This window comes from Patiria miniata, unplaced genomic scaffold (genome assembly GCF_015706575.1).
Source record: "Patiria miniata isolate m_02_andy unplaced genomic scaffold, ASM1570657v1 HiC_scaffold_13, whole genome shotgun sequence".
Taxonomy (NCBI): Eukaryota; Metazoa; Echinodermata; class Asteroidea; order Valvatida; family Asterinidae; genus Patiria; species Patiria miniata.
The window spans coordinates 10,660,395-10,675,798 of NW_024037051.1; the positions used below are offsets into that span (position 1 = coordinate 10,660,395).

Genomic DNA, 15,404 nt, shown 5'->3' on the forward strand with positions numbered 1-15,404 from the left:
TGTACACAGGCTCGTCGTCAAGGGGGGGGGGGGGGGCCCTGGTGGGGCCTGGCCCCCCTTGGCGAGCAATGGGCCCCCCCCCCAATCAAAAGCCAGACTGGTACATGTGTATTTTTGTATTTTTACAGTAGTGGGCCCACCTAGTTGGTACTTTTGCCCCCCCCCCCCCCCCTTGACGCTCAGGGCTGGCGACGGGCCTGCATGTACACCCCCCCCCCCCCATTCAAATTGGTCGAGGGTGATATTAGTTTTACCTGCAATGCAAGCCGTCATGAAGCAGGCCACAGTGCCAGCCATCAAGGCCCGTAGTACCACGGCGGACAGATCTCGGCGCCTGCTCGGTGCCATCGGAGTCAACCCTCCCAGCATGACGCCTACAGAACCAATGTTGGCAAAACCACACAAGGCATAGGTCGCTATCACCTCAGAGCGCACCTACAAAATATTCAAAAACAGCAAAATCAATACTAAATTTTAAAAAAAATCTGATCTTTAAAAAATATTGGTGTCACACAGGCCTATCGTCAAGTTTACATTTAGGCCATCAGCCTGGGGGTTTGGTCAGTATCAAATCAAGGCATAAATTATTATAGTGCGCATGCGCAAGGTATACCGCCCCTAGAGTGGTTCGATGGACATTTTGAAAAAAAGGGTGATAACACCCAAAAAGCTGCCACCGTTTCAATGCTATCACATATTTTCCAACTCTGGAGGTGTATACCTTCATTGCCAAAAATCGCTTTGACAATTATTCCCCTCATTTGATACCGGTGGCCAAAATTTCGGACCGAGGCTGATGGCCTTATTTCAGACCCGCTTTTTTTAAGATGCTGTTTGCCTAGTAATGAAGAAATTCAGGTACATACATGTATTTGTCACGTAGAGATAAATAAAAATAGTCATACAAACTGACACGTAAATATGTATAAAGTGGTATCATTTTGCTCTTTGATTACTACTTGTGCCAAACAAACAGCAAATAATTTGTCTGCTGGATGTTACAAAATATTCGGTCTCTGGTCAGACAAAAGTTCCGGAATGGACGCGGCGACACGGCTTTTTTTTTTTTTTGCTTTTTTTTTTTTTCTTCAAGCTTGGATTGTACAGACAAGGTGGGGTACTATTTTGCTTTTTTTGGTGTCCTCATGTACATTGGTGTCCTTCATAATTTGCTTTGGTGCTCTCGATCATTTGCCGTGGTGCAATTTCCCATTCCTTTGTGCTCTTTGGTAAAAAAAAATTGAGGAGGTGCTTCAATAGAGGGCGCTGTTGGAGATACCGCGGAACATTTAGGAAAAAAAAAAAAGATTGACGCGCATGATTAAAATCGACGCGCGCGCTGACCAGAGACCGATTTTTTTTTTTTCTGGCCTAAACTGTTCAGTTTCTCTATTCTTTTAACAAAGACGTATACAGCCGAGTTAGTCTGCTAGATACTGGTGTATAATAAAGACTAACTAAAATAAAAATGATGGCATAAGTTTTCGTAGCTACATTTTACTTCATCAGCTTCTTCATTGCATCCGCTGAAGTAGCTGTAGCTAAGAAGGCTCGTGTTATAAGTTCTATTCAGTATTTAACTTCAAACTTCATTGTATATCTTAGCACTGTCAGAATACATTTTGCTTCATCCACCTCCAACACAGTCGAAATTTTGTGAAGGTATGCAGATGCAAGTGATTCTAGCAAATTGCAGTTCCAAGAATAGTCTTTAGTAATTCGGGTTTTCTTAAGTCTATTTTTCCATTTTTAAATTTTTTTTTTTTATATGGCCAAAGGTGGATCCAGGGGGCCAACGCGGTCAAGCCCTCTCCAAAATAAGCCTCTTCGTTTTATTCATTTAACTAAAAGAGTGAAGACAACAGTGTTAAATTGTTGTTACTCATCGCCTTTTGTTCTACATAATTTTTAGCTCTGGTAGGAGCTTCTAAGTCACTTGGGTATCAGTCGGTCAGTCCCTGAAAATTTACCAAAACTATTTTACCAAAATTGAGCAAATGCCATGCCAACATCAGTAAATGCATGCACGCAATAAATTGTAACAATATTTGTAAAGTTGTTTTTGAAAGTTTTGTAAACAGAGGCAAGATATGTGCAGTAATGTTAAAGTCACGTGACGTGGTATTCTCTGTAGTGGTTGGACGGTACCCAGGAGAGAATGAAAATTGACAATAAGTATGGTGTTCCATATGTGCCATTGGCGTCGCATTTTTTGCCAGAGCTTATTGACAATGCACTCGCACTTGTTGGGGTATGAATAAAAAGAGAGAACATAGAAAAGTGCCCTCTCGTGTCAAATGAGGTCTAACCTACCCACTCCCTACTATGAATACTGTGTACCATTTTCAATCAATCACAGATGTTAAAATGATCAAATTTTGCAAGCAGTACATAGACTAGTCTTCACTTCAATAAAAAGAAACTGAGGCAATGTGCTCTGTTAAAATTCCACCAAATTTATTTGAAAAGGGTAGTCGGTATAGTAATTACTTTCTTAAAAAACAAGGTCACTTGTGAATTAATATGATACAAAAATGTTTTAAAAAGCCACTGGGAATTTAATATACATTAAAAAATGTATCTGGACAAAAGAGAGAATACATTTTTGTTCAGTTAGATTGTCAAAAGTTGGAATCAAACCAAGGTAACCCAAGGTGAAAGGTCACAAAAGTATCACTGGTCCCTTGTTCCAGTTGGGCAGTGTTATGTAGGTGGAAATTTACATAATTTTCTGGTAAAACTGCCTCCTTTGTCCAAACTGCTTAAAAAAATATCCAATGGAAAAAAAAAAAAAATTTAACTTTAAATTTTGATTTAACTGTACAAGGCTATATTAATTAAGTATTAAGATTGTATTTCTAAGTTTGCATTGCCGAAGTTGAGTCTTACCAACACACATTCATTATATACTATTTACATCGTTTCTGTATTAAATAGGAAAACTTGGAATGAGAAATTGATCAGTTAAGTTCTTACAAAATAAACAACCATTTCCCCTAACAAACCTCAAAAGTTCCAAATGTCCTATTTTACAGATTTAAGTAGCTCTCAAAAAAGTTATAAAAACTGCAAATATATTACCTATACAGGAATAATTAAAAAAACAACATGCAATACCTTCATAAGTATATCTCAACCGTGGAAGAACATTTAAGAATTTGATAAATAAGTTCCTCTTGTTTAAGACTATTCACAATGATAGAGATAAGCATCCACTCATTTGAATGCATATAGACTTTCAGTGTGCCGACATCTTGGTCTTGTTCCCAGAAGCCAAGACCATGTCTTTTCACTGACTCAAGAGACAGTAGCCTCACTGTAGTGTAGGCCTTACTTGGAGACACACACACAAATAACAATATATATTGCAGAATATCTTGATGCTTGAAGCCATAAAATTGCATATTACAACACTGATCACAGCAATCTATATAAACTGACAGGACAGACCCCAACACCATTATCAGTTGTGTATTTTCATGGACCTGATGCCAGAAATGATTCTGAAGTCCAGAATATATTTGTGCGGCTTAAATGAGTTACCAGCCAAAATTTCATATGAACATTACTTGCGAGTGGTTCCCAACTAACTTTTGTTTAGCAAGGAAGTTTGCTAAGGAATACATGTATACATACATGCTGAGCAATGGAACTTGCTAAGCCCAAAATGTACCAGCTTAGCCAAACTAAGTTACCAGCTAAAATGCCATTGTTGTTCATTGCTTGCAACTGGTTCCCACCCGATTTGTGTTCAGCAAGGAAACTTGCTAAATATAGACTTGTGTGTATTTTCCAGCCGTAGCCAAGTTATTCAGACACGGCGTAACTCTTCCCCCAAAGCATTTTCCACACGCACAAACCTTGGCATTACAACCTCGTATAACAATCATCTCTTATTTACAATGGAAAAACAAAAGCCACCAATGATCTTCTTGCACTCGCATGTTGCTAGGAGACTAACCAAGGCTTCATCCTTTTCCATGCAAACTTCAACATTCAACAAAATCTCAACATTCTCAAAATCTTCAACAAAATCTCAACATTCTTCCTCATAATGGACAAGCCATCCCCCAAAAAAAATTTTACACAGAAATTCCAAGCTGCTAAAGTATACCTAGTTTTCTTTCCTAATGCCATACTCTGGCAGAAGAAAAATGACAGAATCATATTCACCAAGGGGAAAGCTGTATGTCTGTCTACAAAGAAACTAATTTACTATGTTGAAAAAGAAACGTGAATCCATTTTGATTTTCCACGTTGCCTGGTTTTCATTTTGAAAAGTTCTTAAAAATGGCATACACACCCTTTCTTCTTCATTGGCAGAGAACTTACCAAGTAATTTGTAAATTTGATTACGGATGTTCCCTGGTTTTCATTTTGAAAAGTGCTTAAAAATGGCATACACACCCTTTCTTCTTCATTGGCAGAGAACTTACTAAGTGATTTGTAAATTTGATTATGGATACCTGATGCCAAAATCTGGAACCAGTTTCTGCCATCATTGGTCAGGTAGTCGGTTCTGATACCCCCCCCCCCCCATAAGAAAGTAATTTTTCAAATTCTAATAATGCTTACTGACTTGGTAGCGACAGTATGTCCCCTTTTTTTAAACATGTTGATTCATTAAAATTAAATATCACTAAGGCTGACGATTTACCACCATAAAATCTAATTCTCATTAATAAGCTTACTGCATCAACACGAAAAGCTGTACAATATTAAATCTTCAAAATCATGTTCAAGTAACTGAACAAAGGCAGTTGGTGTCCAGAAAAACCTAAATAGGAATACAGAGACCTTGAAATTGTTAAAATAAATTTCGATTTTGGCGGCTGATCTAAAAATTAGAATCAAAAGTACCATATTTAAAAGAATGTAAAGAATTTCAATATGAGACTTGATAAAAAAAAGAACATGGACACAACATGGTGTCCTTTTCCTTCAAGGTTCGGAAACTGTTTCTGGGTACACGCACACACACACACATTTGTGACATTCTTCTAACACTGGCAATTGGGCTTTTGCACTACGTTACAGATTCTAATGGTTATCTGAAGATTAAACACAAATTCCTCATTACACTGAATTACCCAACAAACTTTACAACATGAATACATGTGGATTATTCTCACGGTTGTATCTGCATTGTTTATAAGAAATATTTAATTAAAAATTGCATAAACCACCTGAATAAAAACCAACTGATCCTGTTTAAATTTAGCATGTATAGTCCTGAAAATGCTCCAATTTTATAGTACATTTACCGTATAAAAACACTGGAAGACATAATTAGCCCTACAGATTCATGGATCATTGTATAAAAGTTAGGCACTTGAAGTTTGTTAAAAACAGGGGTGTATTTAACTCATGTAAAAGTTGGAAGACTTCACAAATAATATGCACAAAAGAGAGAATTGGCAATGTTGGTATTTTTTGTGTCAATTGCGCCCCTGAGAATGAGCTTATATGACCCTTTGACCTTATCTGACCTTTGAACTTACATGTTACTAGTCCCTGGGTGCATCTCACTTGTTGCCAAATGCTGCCAACGATTTCCCATTGGTTAGACACTAAAAAGTGTTAGCAACGCTTGATTGAGCGAAAAGTACCACGTGTGTCGAGCTTGAACATGTGAGGGGCATTACTTGGGGCTTTGTGCTAAGCTATTTCGCTTCAGGCTCGGCTTTCATGAATTTAGACTCCTGGGCTGAGAGCTTTTGGCTCAGTGTTGTTGTGGCCACTTAAATATCAAATCATAGAATGTTAGGCCACAGTTTGCAGCATTGCCCAGTTTGTACAGTAACTGCTTCAACGTGTTTCCAGAGCCCAAGATGAAGTTGAACTGGTAACAAAGTCAAGATTTGAAAAAATGGCCCAAGCTCACTATACTTTCTGTTGTTGTTGAAAGGTTAGTGGTCCCAGTGTTAGGGCAGTGGCAGGCATTGTCACTGGTGAGCTGTTGCAACTACAACTTTTTCTTCATTCTTTCATTTTTTTTTTTTTTGAATTGGTGGATGGGTGGGTTTGTGAATATAATTATATGTTCTACATATCTACCTGATTGTTAATCTCTCTCAAACCAAATTTGAGCCTTTCCTATCCCCCCTCCCATACTCAAATTATTTTAAGTTAAATCTGCTAGACTTTTGACTCAGAGAGTGAAAATGCAGACTCGGTGCCACAAACTCTTACCAGCCTTTTAATAAAAACAAAACCTATTGCTCATTCTTTAAATCGAACTCATCCAATATAAGCACAAAATTGCCCAGATTGTTGTTGCGGCACAGAGGTTTTTTTTTTTTAACAGTGAAGATGGTGTAATGGATTTTGTCCTCGGCTATAATGTAGATGGCATCGTCGCGTTAATGATGGGCCCAATGCCACCAGGCAAAGCAGTCGTACTTATCATCCGTTCGTCAAAAGGCACATACAAGATACCTGCAAGAAAAGTGGAAAGAATTTTCAGTAATATTACACATTGTGAAAGCCAACCCAAGCTTGTGTTTGATACTCTTGATCAATGTAGAATTTTGAGCCCAGTAACTCTAACATTACATGGAGCTTGATTTGCTTCAACGGTTATCTAACTGCGGTTTTGGTTTTGTTGAAGAATTAGGATGGTCCTCAGCAAGACGAAGACTGGTCATTATCAGCAGTTTATAATAAGCCAGTTCGGTATTTCCACTGCGCATGCCCATGATGATGTGGGTCAGGGTCATGGGGATATGAACGCGCAGAGAGACGTGCGCATGACGCTCCCCTGTATAAAAAAAAAGCAGAATGAGCGTTCGCGTAACATTGCATGTCATCGATGTTATCCCGAATGACCTTTAACCTGGACTTCTTCATCCAGATACCGAACTGGTTTATTTCGAAAGGATCTTGTGCTACATGTAAGTGCACTGTAACTTAATGAAATGATTTTCAAGCTCAAAATTGATCTGTCCACATAATTTTGTGCAAGGGTAATAGGGTTAGTAAGAAGGCTATTTACAGCAATCATAAAATAGTGTTCGTAAAATACCCGTTTTCCAGAAAAAAAATAATACAAATAAACACAAGCTCTTAAAATGCACCGTATGCAGAGCAATTCTAGCACTACAAGTATATAACTTAATTGAGCCATTTGGTTTTATGCATTTTTTCCAGAAGATTTGTATTACAAGCAGAGAGAGAAAATATTCTACCGGGATTGTTTGTAGTTGAAGTGTGCCATGCTATTTCTACTGTTCTTTGCCTGCCTAGTTTATGTGTTTGTTGTTTGTTGCAATGTTTGTTGAAAATAAGTGACCATGTAACCATGATAGCCATATAACTGTGAATTTAGCAATGTGACAAATGAGCAATATACACGTACATTGTACATACCTTCAACTAAAGATACTTTCTTAGACTTGGTATGAAATGCATGTGGGCAATTCCACGATTACTCGAGTTACATTTTTGATGTACTTTTGAGTTTCCTTGGGCTGTAATTACCTTACTGAAAAGGTTTAATAAGTGTTATCCCCATGGTAGATAGAGTAGACCTAGACCTACCTAAGCACCAAAGATGACATCCAGAAAAATGTGTTATGTACCTGTATGATACCAAGACGCACAAAATTGGTTACACTTTTGTAACGTGAGTAACCGATTTTGTGCGTCTTGTTTATCACACATAACACATTTTTCTGGATGTCATCTTTGGTGCTTAGGTAGGTCTAGGTCTACTATCTACCATGGGGATAACAGCTATTAAACCTTTTCAGTAAGGTAATTACAGCCCAAGGAAACTCAAAAGTACATCAAAAATGTAACAAGAGTAACCGTGGAATTGCCCATGTGTGTGTTCAATGAAGCTGATAATAGATGGCTATCACAAGCTTACAGTCTTGCACATGAAGTGCATTGCTAACAACTACACAGCAACATGCAGTGATCATACATATACCGGTCGCTCCCAGAAAGTATAGCCCTTTAACCAACAGTTCTTTCAAGCAGTGAAAATGTTGTGAAGCAGGACATAACACCAGAAAATTGAAAACCCAGCAATTTCTCAAAATTGATTACATAATCTTAGGCCAAGTTCGCGCAAGGACTATAGTTGACCAATGGTTAACTAACGTTTGCCCGAACTCTGTCTAGTCAACGGTGGTTGACCACACTAGTCGACTATTTGGAACCAGCCTACTGGGGTTGGTTGCTTCGCTGGTAACCAATAGCCGCGCGCATTCATAACGCTAGCAGAGAGCCAGGATCCAGAAGTTTTGCGATGACATTTTGACCAGCGTTTGACTAGAGACGTTCACACGTTGCTATCAGTGCGCAGGCGTAAGGTACGTCACAAATCAACCACTAGTCGACTAATGGTCCTTGCCCGAACTTGGCCTTAATTTTACTGTTTTCATGACATGGATCTATGTTTCTTGAATGACAGAAAATGAAATGAATGAGAGAAAACTTATGAGAGAACCTTATGAGAGTTTTGAGAATACATGTAACCGACATATGAGTGAAATAGTTCAGTCCAGGGCCAGGTTTCATTGTGCTGCTAATCGCATGCTTTGATGCTAACACAGCCTCTATCCATTTAATGAGATTGTGTGCGGCAAGCACACCATGCAGAATGTAATTGCAGACACAGATTTAGCTCACAATAAGCCAAGTTCGGTATTGCAACTGCGCATGCGCACAATGATATGGGTCACAGGTCATTCCGGATAATCGAACACTCATCGAAGGCGCATGAATGCGTACGGAGACGGGCGCACGACGCTTGCGTGTTAATTACAAGCAGAATGGGCGTCCGCGTAACGTCACGTATCATCACGTCAGCGAGTTTATCCCAAATGACCTTTTGACATGGACTACTTCGAGATACCGAACTAGCTTACTGTGACAAAATAAATCTCGGGTCAGGTGGACGAGGCTGTGCAAATTGCGATGATAAGCACTATTTTCAATGCTAACTATCATAAAGCAGTACTATAAAATTGGCCCATACTGAGGTGCTAAAGCAAAACAGCGAAATGTAAGTAATGTAGAAATGTAGAAGTAAGAGTCCACTGCAGTCCAAATCTGTTAATGGCTTTTAAGTCCCAACTTCACTTATGTCATGGCTGGAAAAGTTGAATGAATATGATTCAGACTCAAAACCACTATTTTTTTGTTGAAGTTTTTAAATTGTAAATGAATTGCCAAGCCTGTTCTTGCCACCTACTCATAGTACAACTCATCACGAGTGCATTACTGTACAATCTCAAGCTGAGCCAGTACTCAAGTCAAGTCTGGACTGATTTACTCAAGAAGTAGAGTTTAAGCCTGTTTTATAATACTATTAGCCTCAGACCCACACTCAGCCAAAACCAATAGACAATGCCTGAACCAAGCTTTTAAGCAGGCAGAAAGATGTTCATGAAAATGTGGCTCTCCCTGTCCGCAACCTACATGGCATGAAATCTTGAAATGATTGGCAGATTGTAAAAGCAATTTATCAATTTCGGGTGGAAGAAATGAATATAGCTACGCTCTTTAAGCCTCCATGAATTATAGAACAAGCACCTACATGTACATGTACGCAAATTGAAGCAAACACATTCTACATGTGTCCTTACTATTTGCATAGTACATGTGTATCTAAAACTAGGCTTTTAAGAACACTCTAGGCCTTACGTATATAATGACACCGACTTACCGGCTATGCAGGCTGTCATGAAGCACGCCACCGTGCCGGCGATGAGGGCGCGAATGGACACCGATGCCAAATCGCCCTTCCTAGAGGGAGCCATGGGCGTCATTCCGCCCAGCTGAATGCCGATGGAGCCTAGATTCGCAAAGCCGCAGAGAGCGTAGGTTGCGATGACTTGGGACCGCAGCTGCAGACAGACGGTGTACCGAGAAGAGGGCCAGATGGTGGGAGGGATAGAGAGTGCAATTTCTTTTTTAAACAAAAGGAGCAGCATGCATGGTATAATTGAGCAAAAATGTGAATATTTTGAGGGGAAAAAATATATATAACACCAAACTTTGGACTTTCAGCAGGGCAGTTTGCCATTAAATATAAAGAAAATGGGTAATTTTATGTAAGCAGGTGCAGCATGCGACGATACTTTTTGTTCATTTTGAACAATATCACAATGAAAAGTAAAACTGTCCTTATATTTTAACATGCAAAAAAAAACTGAGCAAAAATAATGTATTTCTCTTTTGTTTTTACTTCACTGTAAAAAAAAAATATTAAGAAGTACAGGTAGTCCCATAGTGGGAAACTATTGTGAATATTTCGAGCATGCGCCAGTGGCTCAAGAATGCTTTCTGACTTTTTGCCAATTTTTTTTTCAGTCCTTTTCCTTTCACGACCAAAACTTTGGCTTAACAAACGCAAATTTACTTTGTAACTTGCAGAAAAGTATGCAAAGGGTAGTTAGATATGCATGACGGTTCCTCAAATATATGAATGCCATTTCAGATAAAAAAGGAACTAGCACCTGTCATTAGTATGATTGATCATGTTTACAGACGTCCTGATTCCAACTCAAAAAAAATATGCGAGGGTGAAAAAGTTCAGCTTTCACGGTCTGGCGGTTCAACAGAAAAGCTGTAAAAGTATGGACGTGGCCGTGCTTTTTTCTTCATACCAAAGAGTCTATGTTTGTGGTGATCAGGTTTAGTATGTCGGCCATGGAATGGCACAATCGCGGCACTGATTGGCTGAACTTTGACAGGAGATCAAGCAGAAAAGAACTAGGTCCCATTTAGGGGTGAACATCAACTGCACTGGAATTCCAGTGACAAAAAAATTTAGTAGGCTGAATGGGTTTTGCCTAATGCTTCAACTGTACTAGTATTTGCAAGAACGGCTTTTCAATTCAACTTGTTTTCAGATTTTCAAAATTGCGGGCAACCTGCTAAAAGTCCACAAAATCAACAAAAATCTGTCATGCGTTATAATAATGGAGTTATGTGTACATTTCAAAGGGCTCATGTGTCAGGCACAGCAAACTATTTTAAATTAAACTCAAGCGGAAGAATTTACAAACGTTTTACATGCAGAGAAAGACCATTTAAGATACAGCATAGCATGAACTAAGAAGAACGGAAACATCAAATGTATCTTCGTTTTTTAATTCTATTTCCTTAATGCATTAGGTTGATAGAATGTTTCAGCAAAAGTTTGCATCCCCAAGCACCAGTTAGAACATGCAAGTCTTGCGGAGAAAAAAAAAACGTGTCCGTCATGCAATGAGGTACAGAGGAAATAATATTTCATGGCAATACTGAAGCCGGTGAAGGGAAGTTTAATAAAGAATTGTGAAAGTCATGCTGTTGAAATTGGGAAAATGTTTGGTTACGCGTCGGACAAAAGAAGGAAGCCATTTTATTCCAAGTTCGCAGATTCGTGGCACTTCAGCTGTGACGCGACGCGCACATGGCAGTCCATGCGTATTTGACAAGTTTGCAGTTTCTACGGAAACACGCTCCCTATTTCTTATCACGCAAAATGAGAGTGCCGAATTGATGTAAGTGGATCGTATGGTTGTCACATAAAGAGCAGAAGACAGGAGGTATGGAAATACAGATCAACTCATAATTGAGCCCATTCAATTCAGCTTTTGTTTCTGAGCTGACCGAAATACACCCTAATTGCAAAGCTCGGAACAAATTAATCATGTTTGTTTTCTCACAATTTGTTTTTTTTTTAAATTGAAACAGGAAAATGTTATCACGGATTTCCACAAATAATAGTCCAATTATTTTTCTACTTTTATGATTACATTGGGAAATTATTATTGCGGTTATGCCCCAATAAATTCAATTACTAAAAAAATCCTTTCAGTAAATGCTTTCAACCTCCTGGTCCCAGTTTCCACGGACTTTGTGTTAGATCTATTGAAACCATGAACGAAATCGGCATAGAAGTCTGAGGAAAAGGGTTAAAGTAACAATACTACAGAGGGGCAATGCACTTCGTTGGTAACACGCTATAGATTTTTCCCATGTCACAGAACATCTATGCCCATATTGAAACTGCAATTTACTCACTGCCCCTTTTTTGGGGAATCATGGGAGATTTTCTTTGGTGCTACTTCCGTGTACATAAGCCAGTAATGGAGCTTTACGTCATGATTTTTTTATTACAGAAAGTTAATTGCCCACTTTTTACACCAATTCACCAACTCAGACAGGCTTACCGATATCGTGGCTCTCTCGCTATCTCTGTTGTTGATGTAAACGGCCAGGCGTTCATATGCCACAAACTCATTGATGAACGTCTTTGTGCCGATGAGCTCGGCCACGATACGGCAATCGTCCCATTCCACACCCATTAGGAAGGCGACGGGAATGAAGACATAAGAGCAGATCAGCTGCAGAGAAAAACAGTATTCACAATCTCTTTTAGTCAGCAACTTTTAATGGAATTTTGCGTTGGGAAGAAGTAAATTGTCTTTTCTTTTGTTAGTCAATGTAAGTTTATAAAGAAGTACTGTAAGTTAAGTGCTGTCCAAAAGTTTATTGGAAAATAATTTCCCCCTGAAAGGGTTCCCTAAATAATCTTAAAAGAAATTTCCATGACTTTACCAGGACATAATAAAGGCATTCCAATTCCTATGCTGTTTTGGCACCTTAGGAGCCTATGTGTACAATACACTGGCCGGTCATCACACGGAAAATAAAGGTCTATGCTGTATGTATGCATTACCATCAACAAGATGGGCTCCACCTCCCCTCGCAACCATCTGATCCGCCCACATTTTAAAGTTAATTTGGAAACCAAATGCACAGTACAAGGCATCCTGTCACCATCTTCCCAGCATAAATTTGGAATGCAAACTGAAGACTGACCTAACCAAATACAGGGTGAGTAAAAAAAACGAAACTCAAATGTTTGGACCATTGTTTTAGGGAAGTTCTGCGTGTAGCACTTTCAAAATCTAGGATATGAAAACCTGATTCATAAGCTTTCTTTTAGTACAAGAATCATTCAAATCACTCATGTACTTTTCAAGTTACAGGGTTTTAAACACAACCACCGTTTTAAGATTCTGTCCACGGATCGCAAAAAAAGTTCAGTGTTCTTTCAGAAAAACGAAAACAAATCACATAGGGATGTGTGTGAATTAATTTCATTTTGCTGAAAGAATGCACACCTTTTTGGTGATCCGTGGACAGAACCTTAAAACGGTGGTTGTGTTTAATATTCCGTAACTTGAAAAGTACATGAGTGATTTGAATGATTCTTGTACTAAAAGAAAGCTTGTGAATTGGGCTTTCATATCCTAGATAATGAAAGTGCTACATGCAGAATTTCCCTAAAAAAATATGGTCCCAACATTTGGGTTTCGGGGTTTTTTTTTACTCACCCTGTATAATACTACCCATCATCACGTATGGGTTGTGCAGGATTCTATGACTTTTCAAAAATCCCATGACTTTCCAAATACCGGGGAACTTTAAATTCCAGGAGTTCCCATGACTGTGGGAACCCCTAATACTGAACAGCAGCATACTTTAGCCAGCAAAGTTCAGATTCACAGGTTGAAGTTAAAGGGAAAATACAACATTTGCAAACATCAAAAAATAAAACTACCAAATCATTTTGAAATACCTTGCTGGACTGTTAGTGAATGACAGTGTGAAGCATCCTATAAAATCATGGCACCTGGTATACTGTCATTTTCAAGAAAAGTGGTATTTTTGTATCAATTTCCAACGCTGATCGGCCGATCAGCGTTGGAAAAAAACTGGCTTTTTTTTCAAATACTGGCCCCAACTGACCATCGCACTTGATTGCAATCGATTACAAACCTATGAACGGGTACGAGCCAGCTAGACTGGTTCCCTGACCTTACAATTCCCCAATGTATGTAAACTGCTCTGTTTCTTCTTATATGGAGTCAGGGAACCAGACTACAGGAAAATGATTGTTTTTCTTGGTTTTTATAGCATTTTCGAACCCAAAACCTCAAAAAAGTCAGTGTAACTATATTTGCTATATATTCCCAACCCCCCAATTCCATCCATATCTGAAAATTACAGCCAAAGCAAATGATGTATATTCCCTTTAAACCCAAAATGTTAGTCTTACCTCAAAGCTGAGCCCGTCGATGCCCACTTTATCCCCCAGGTATCCCAGTAGGCCATTCACGAGGGCTAGAAGGGCCAGAAAGGCGATCAAATTGGCACCGATGTTCAACGCCAACATGACGGCTGTCGACGCACCGGTTGATGCAGCCTCTATGATATTCCTCTCCTCCCTGGTCAGAACAAAGTCAAAAACATCCAAATTAAAGGGAATATACAACATTTGTAAACATTGAAAAATAAAACTACCAAGTTTTTACGAAATACCTTACTAGAATGTTGGTACCGGTAAATGACAGTCTCAAGCATCTTGTAAAATTATGGCGCCTGGTGTGAAGTCATTTTCAAGAAAATGGTATTTTTGTATACATTTCCAATGGTGGTCGGCCGACCAGGGTTGGAAAAACCTAACTATTTTTCAACTACTGCTCCAAATTTACCATTTATCAGTCCAAATTTTGTTTGCTATGGGTGCACACCGGTAAATCGATCCGCCAAGCTCATGAATAAAAGTTATACCCTCAAAATATTCTATATTAGAGAGTTCTGAGCGCCGTAAAATTGGGGAATTGAAGAGATATGGTAGTGAACCTCTGGCCCGGACTTGGGGCTTCCAATTCTGAGCATTTTGGATGCTATTGGGCTCGAAAGTGGCGCTATTTTGCCATGTTGTGGAGGGATCGTTTTTCAAGATGGCTACTTTTCCGCTTTGGGGAAAATAGGGGTTGTCTTCTTTGCGTGAAAATATCTCGAAAAGTCAATGGTCAACCCACCATAAATTGAAAAAAAAATGAAAGATGACACATTGATCATCATTTTTCTGTGCAGCTTGAATACCTGTGAGAGTTTTGAGTATTTTTAAAAGAATTTTGAAGTATGGGCATTTAGCACTAGTGTCTATGGGAGTTTATTTGCAGGTATGCACCCCTATTGGTCACATGTTCATGAACGGGTGCAGGCCAGCTAGACTGGTTCCCTTGCCTTACAATTTTCCATCATCTATAAATTGATTCATTTTATCTTTTGTGGAGTCAGGGAACCAGACTACTTGAACATTTTTGTTTTTCTTGGTTTTTCCAACCTTTTCGAACCCAAACTTCAAAAAAGTCAGTGTAACAATATTTGATCTATTATACTATCCCCTCAAATAGTTCATTTCTGAAAATTACAGCAAAAGCCAATGATGTACATTCCCTTTAACTCCAATTTTTTTTCTCGAGACCTTCCTGAATCTTCAAAAATATGCAGAACCAAGCAAAGTTCTTTTTACTTCACTCTTCTTTCTGCAGATACGCAGAGCTACCAACAGTTGCATCTTGCAATCAGGGAGATTGTGTACG

At 38.9% G+C, this 15,404-nt stretch overlaps 1 protein-coding gene across 3 annotated transcripts in view; it reads right to left on the reverse strand.

The window, feature by feature from the left end:
• LOC119721248 (solute carrier family 28 member 3-like) overlaps positions 1 to 15,404 on the reverse strand; it is a 47,215-nt gene that overhangs the window by 5,510 nt on the left and 26,301 nt on the right. For 2 of the 3 annotated variants that reach the window (XM_038191230.1, XM_038191232.1), the window contains exons 8-10: positions 14,069 to 14,237; positions 12,174 to 12,347; positions 255 to 435 (exon numbers count right to left, since the gene is read on the reverse strand). In XM_038191230.1, coding sequence (XP_038047158.1) covers positions 255 to 435; positions 12,174 to 12,347; positions 14,069 to 14,237 — 524 coding nt within the window. Of the gene's footprint in view, positions 1 to 254; positions 436 to 2,435; positions 6,439 to 9,676; positions 9,858 to 12,173; positions 12,348 to 14,068; positions 14,238 to 15,404 lie in introns of those variants that run through there. The other variant, XM_038191231.1, reaches the window with a different exon arrangement.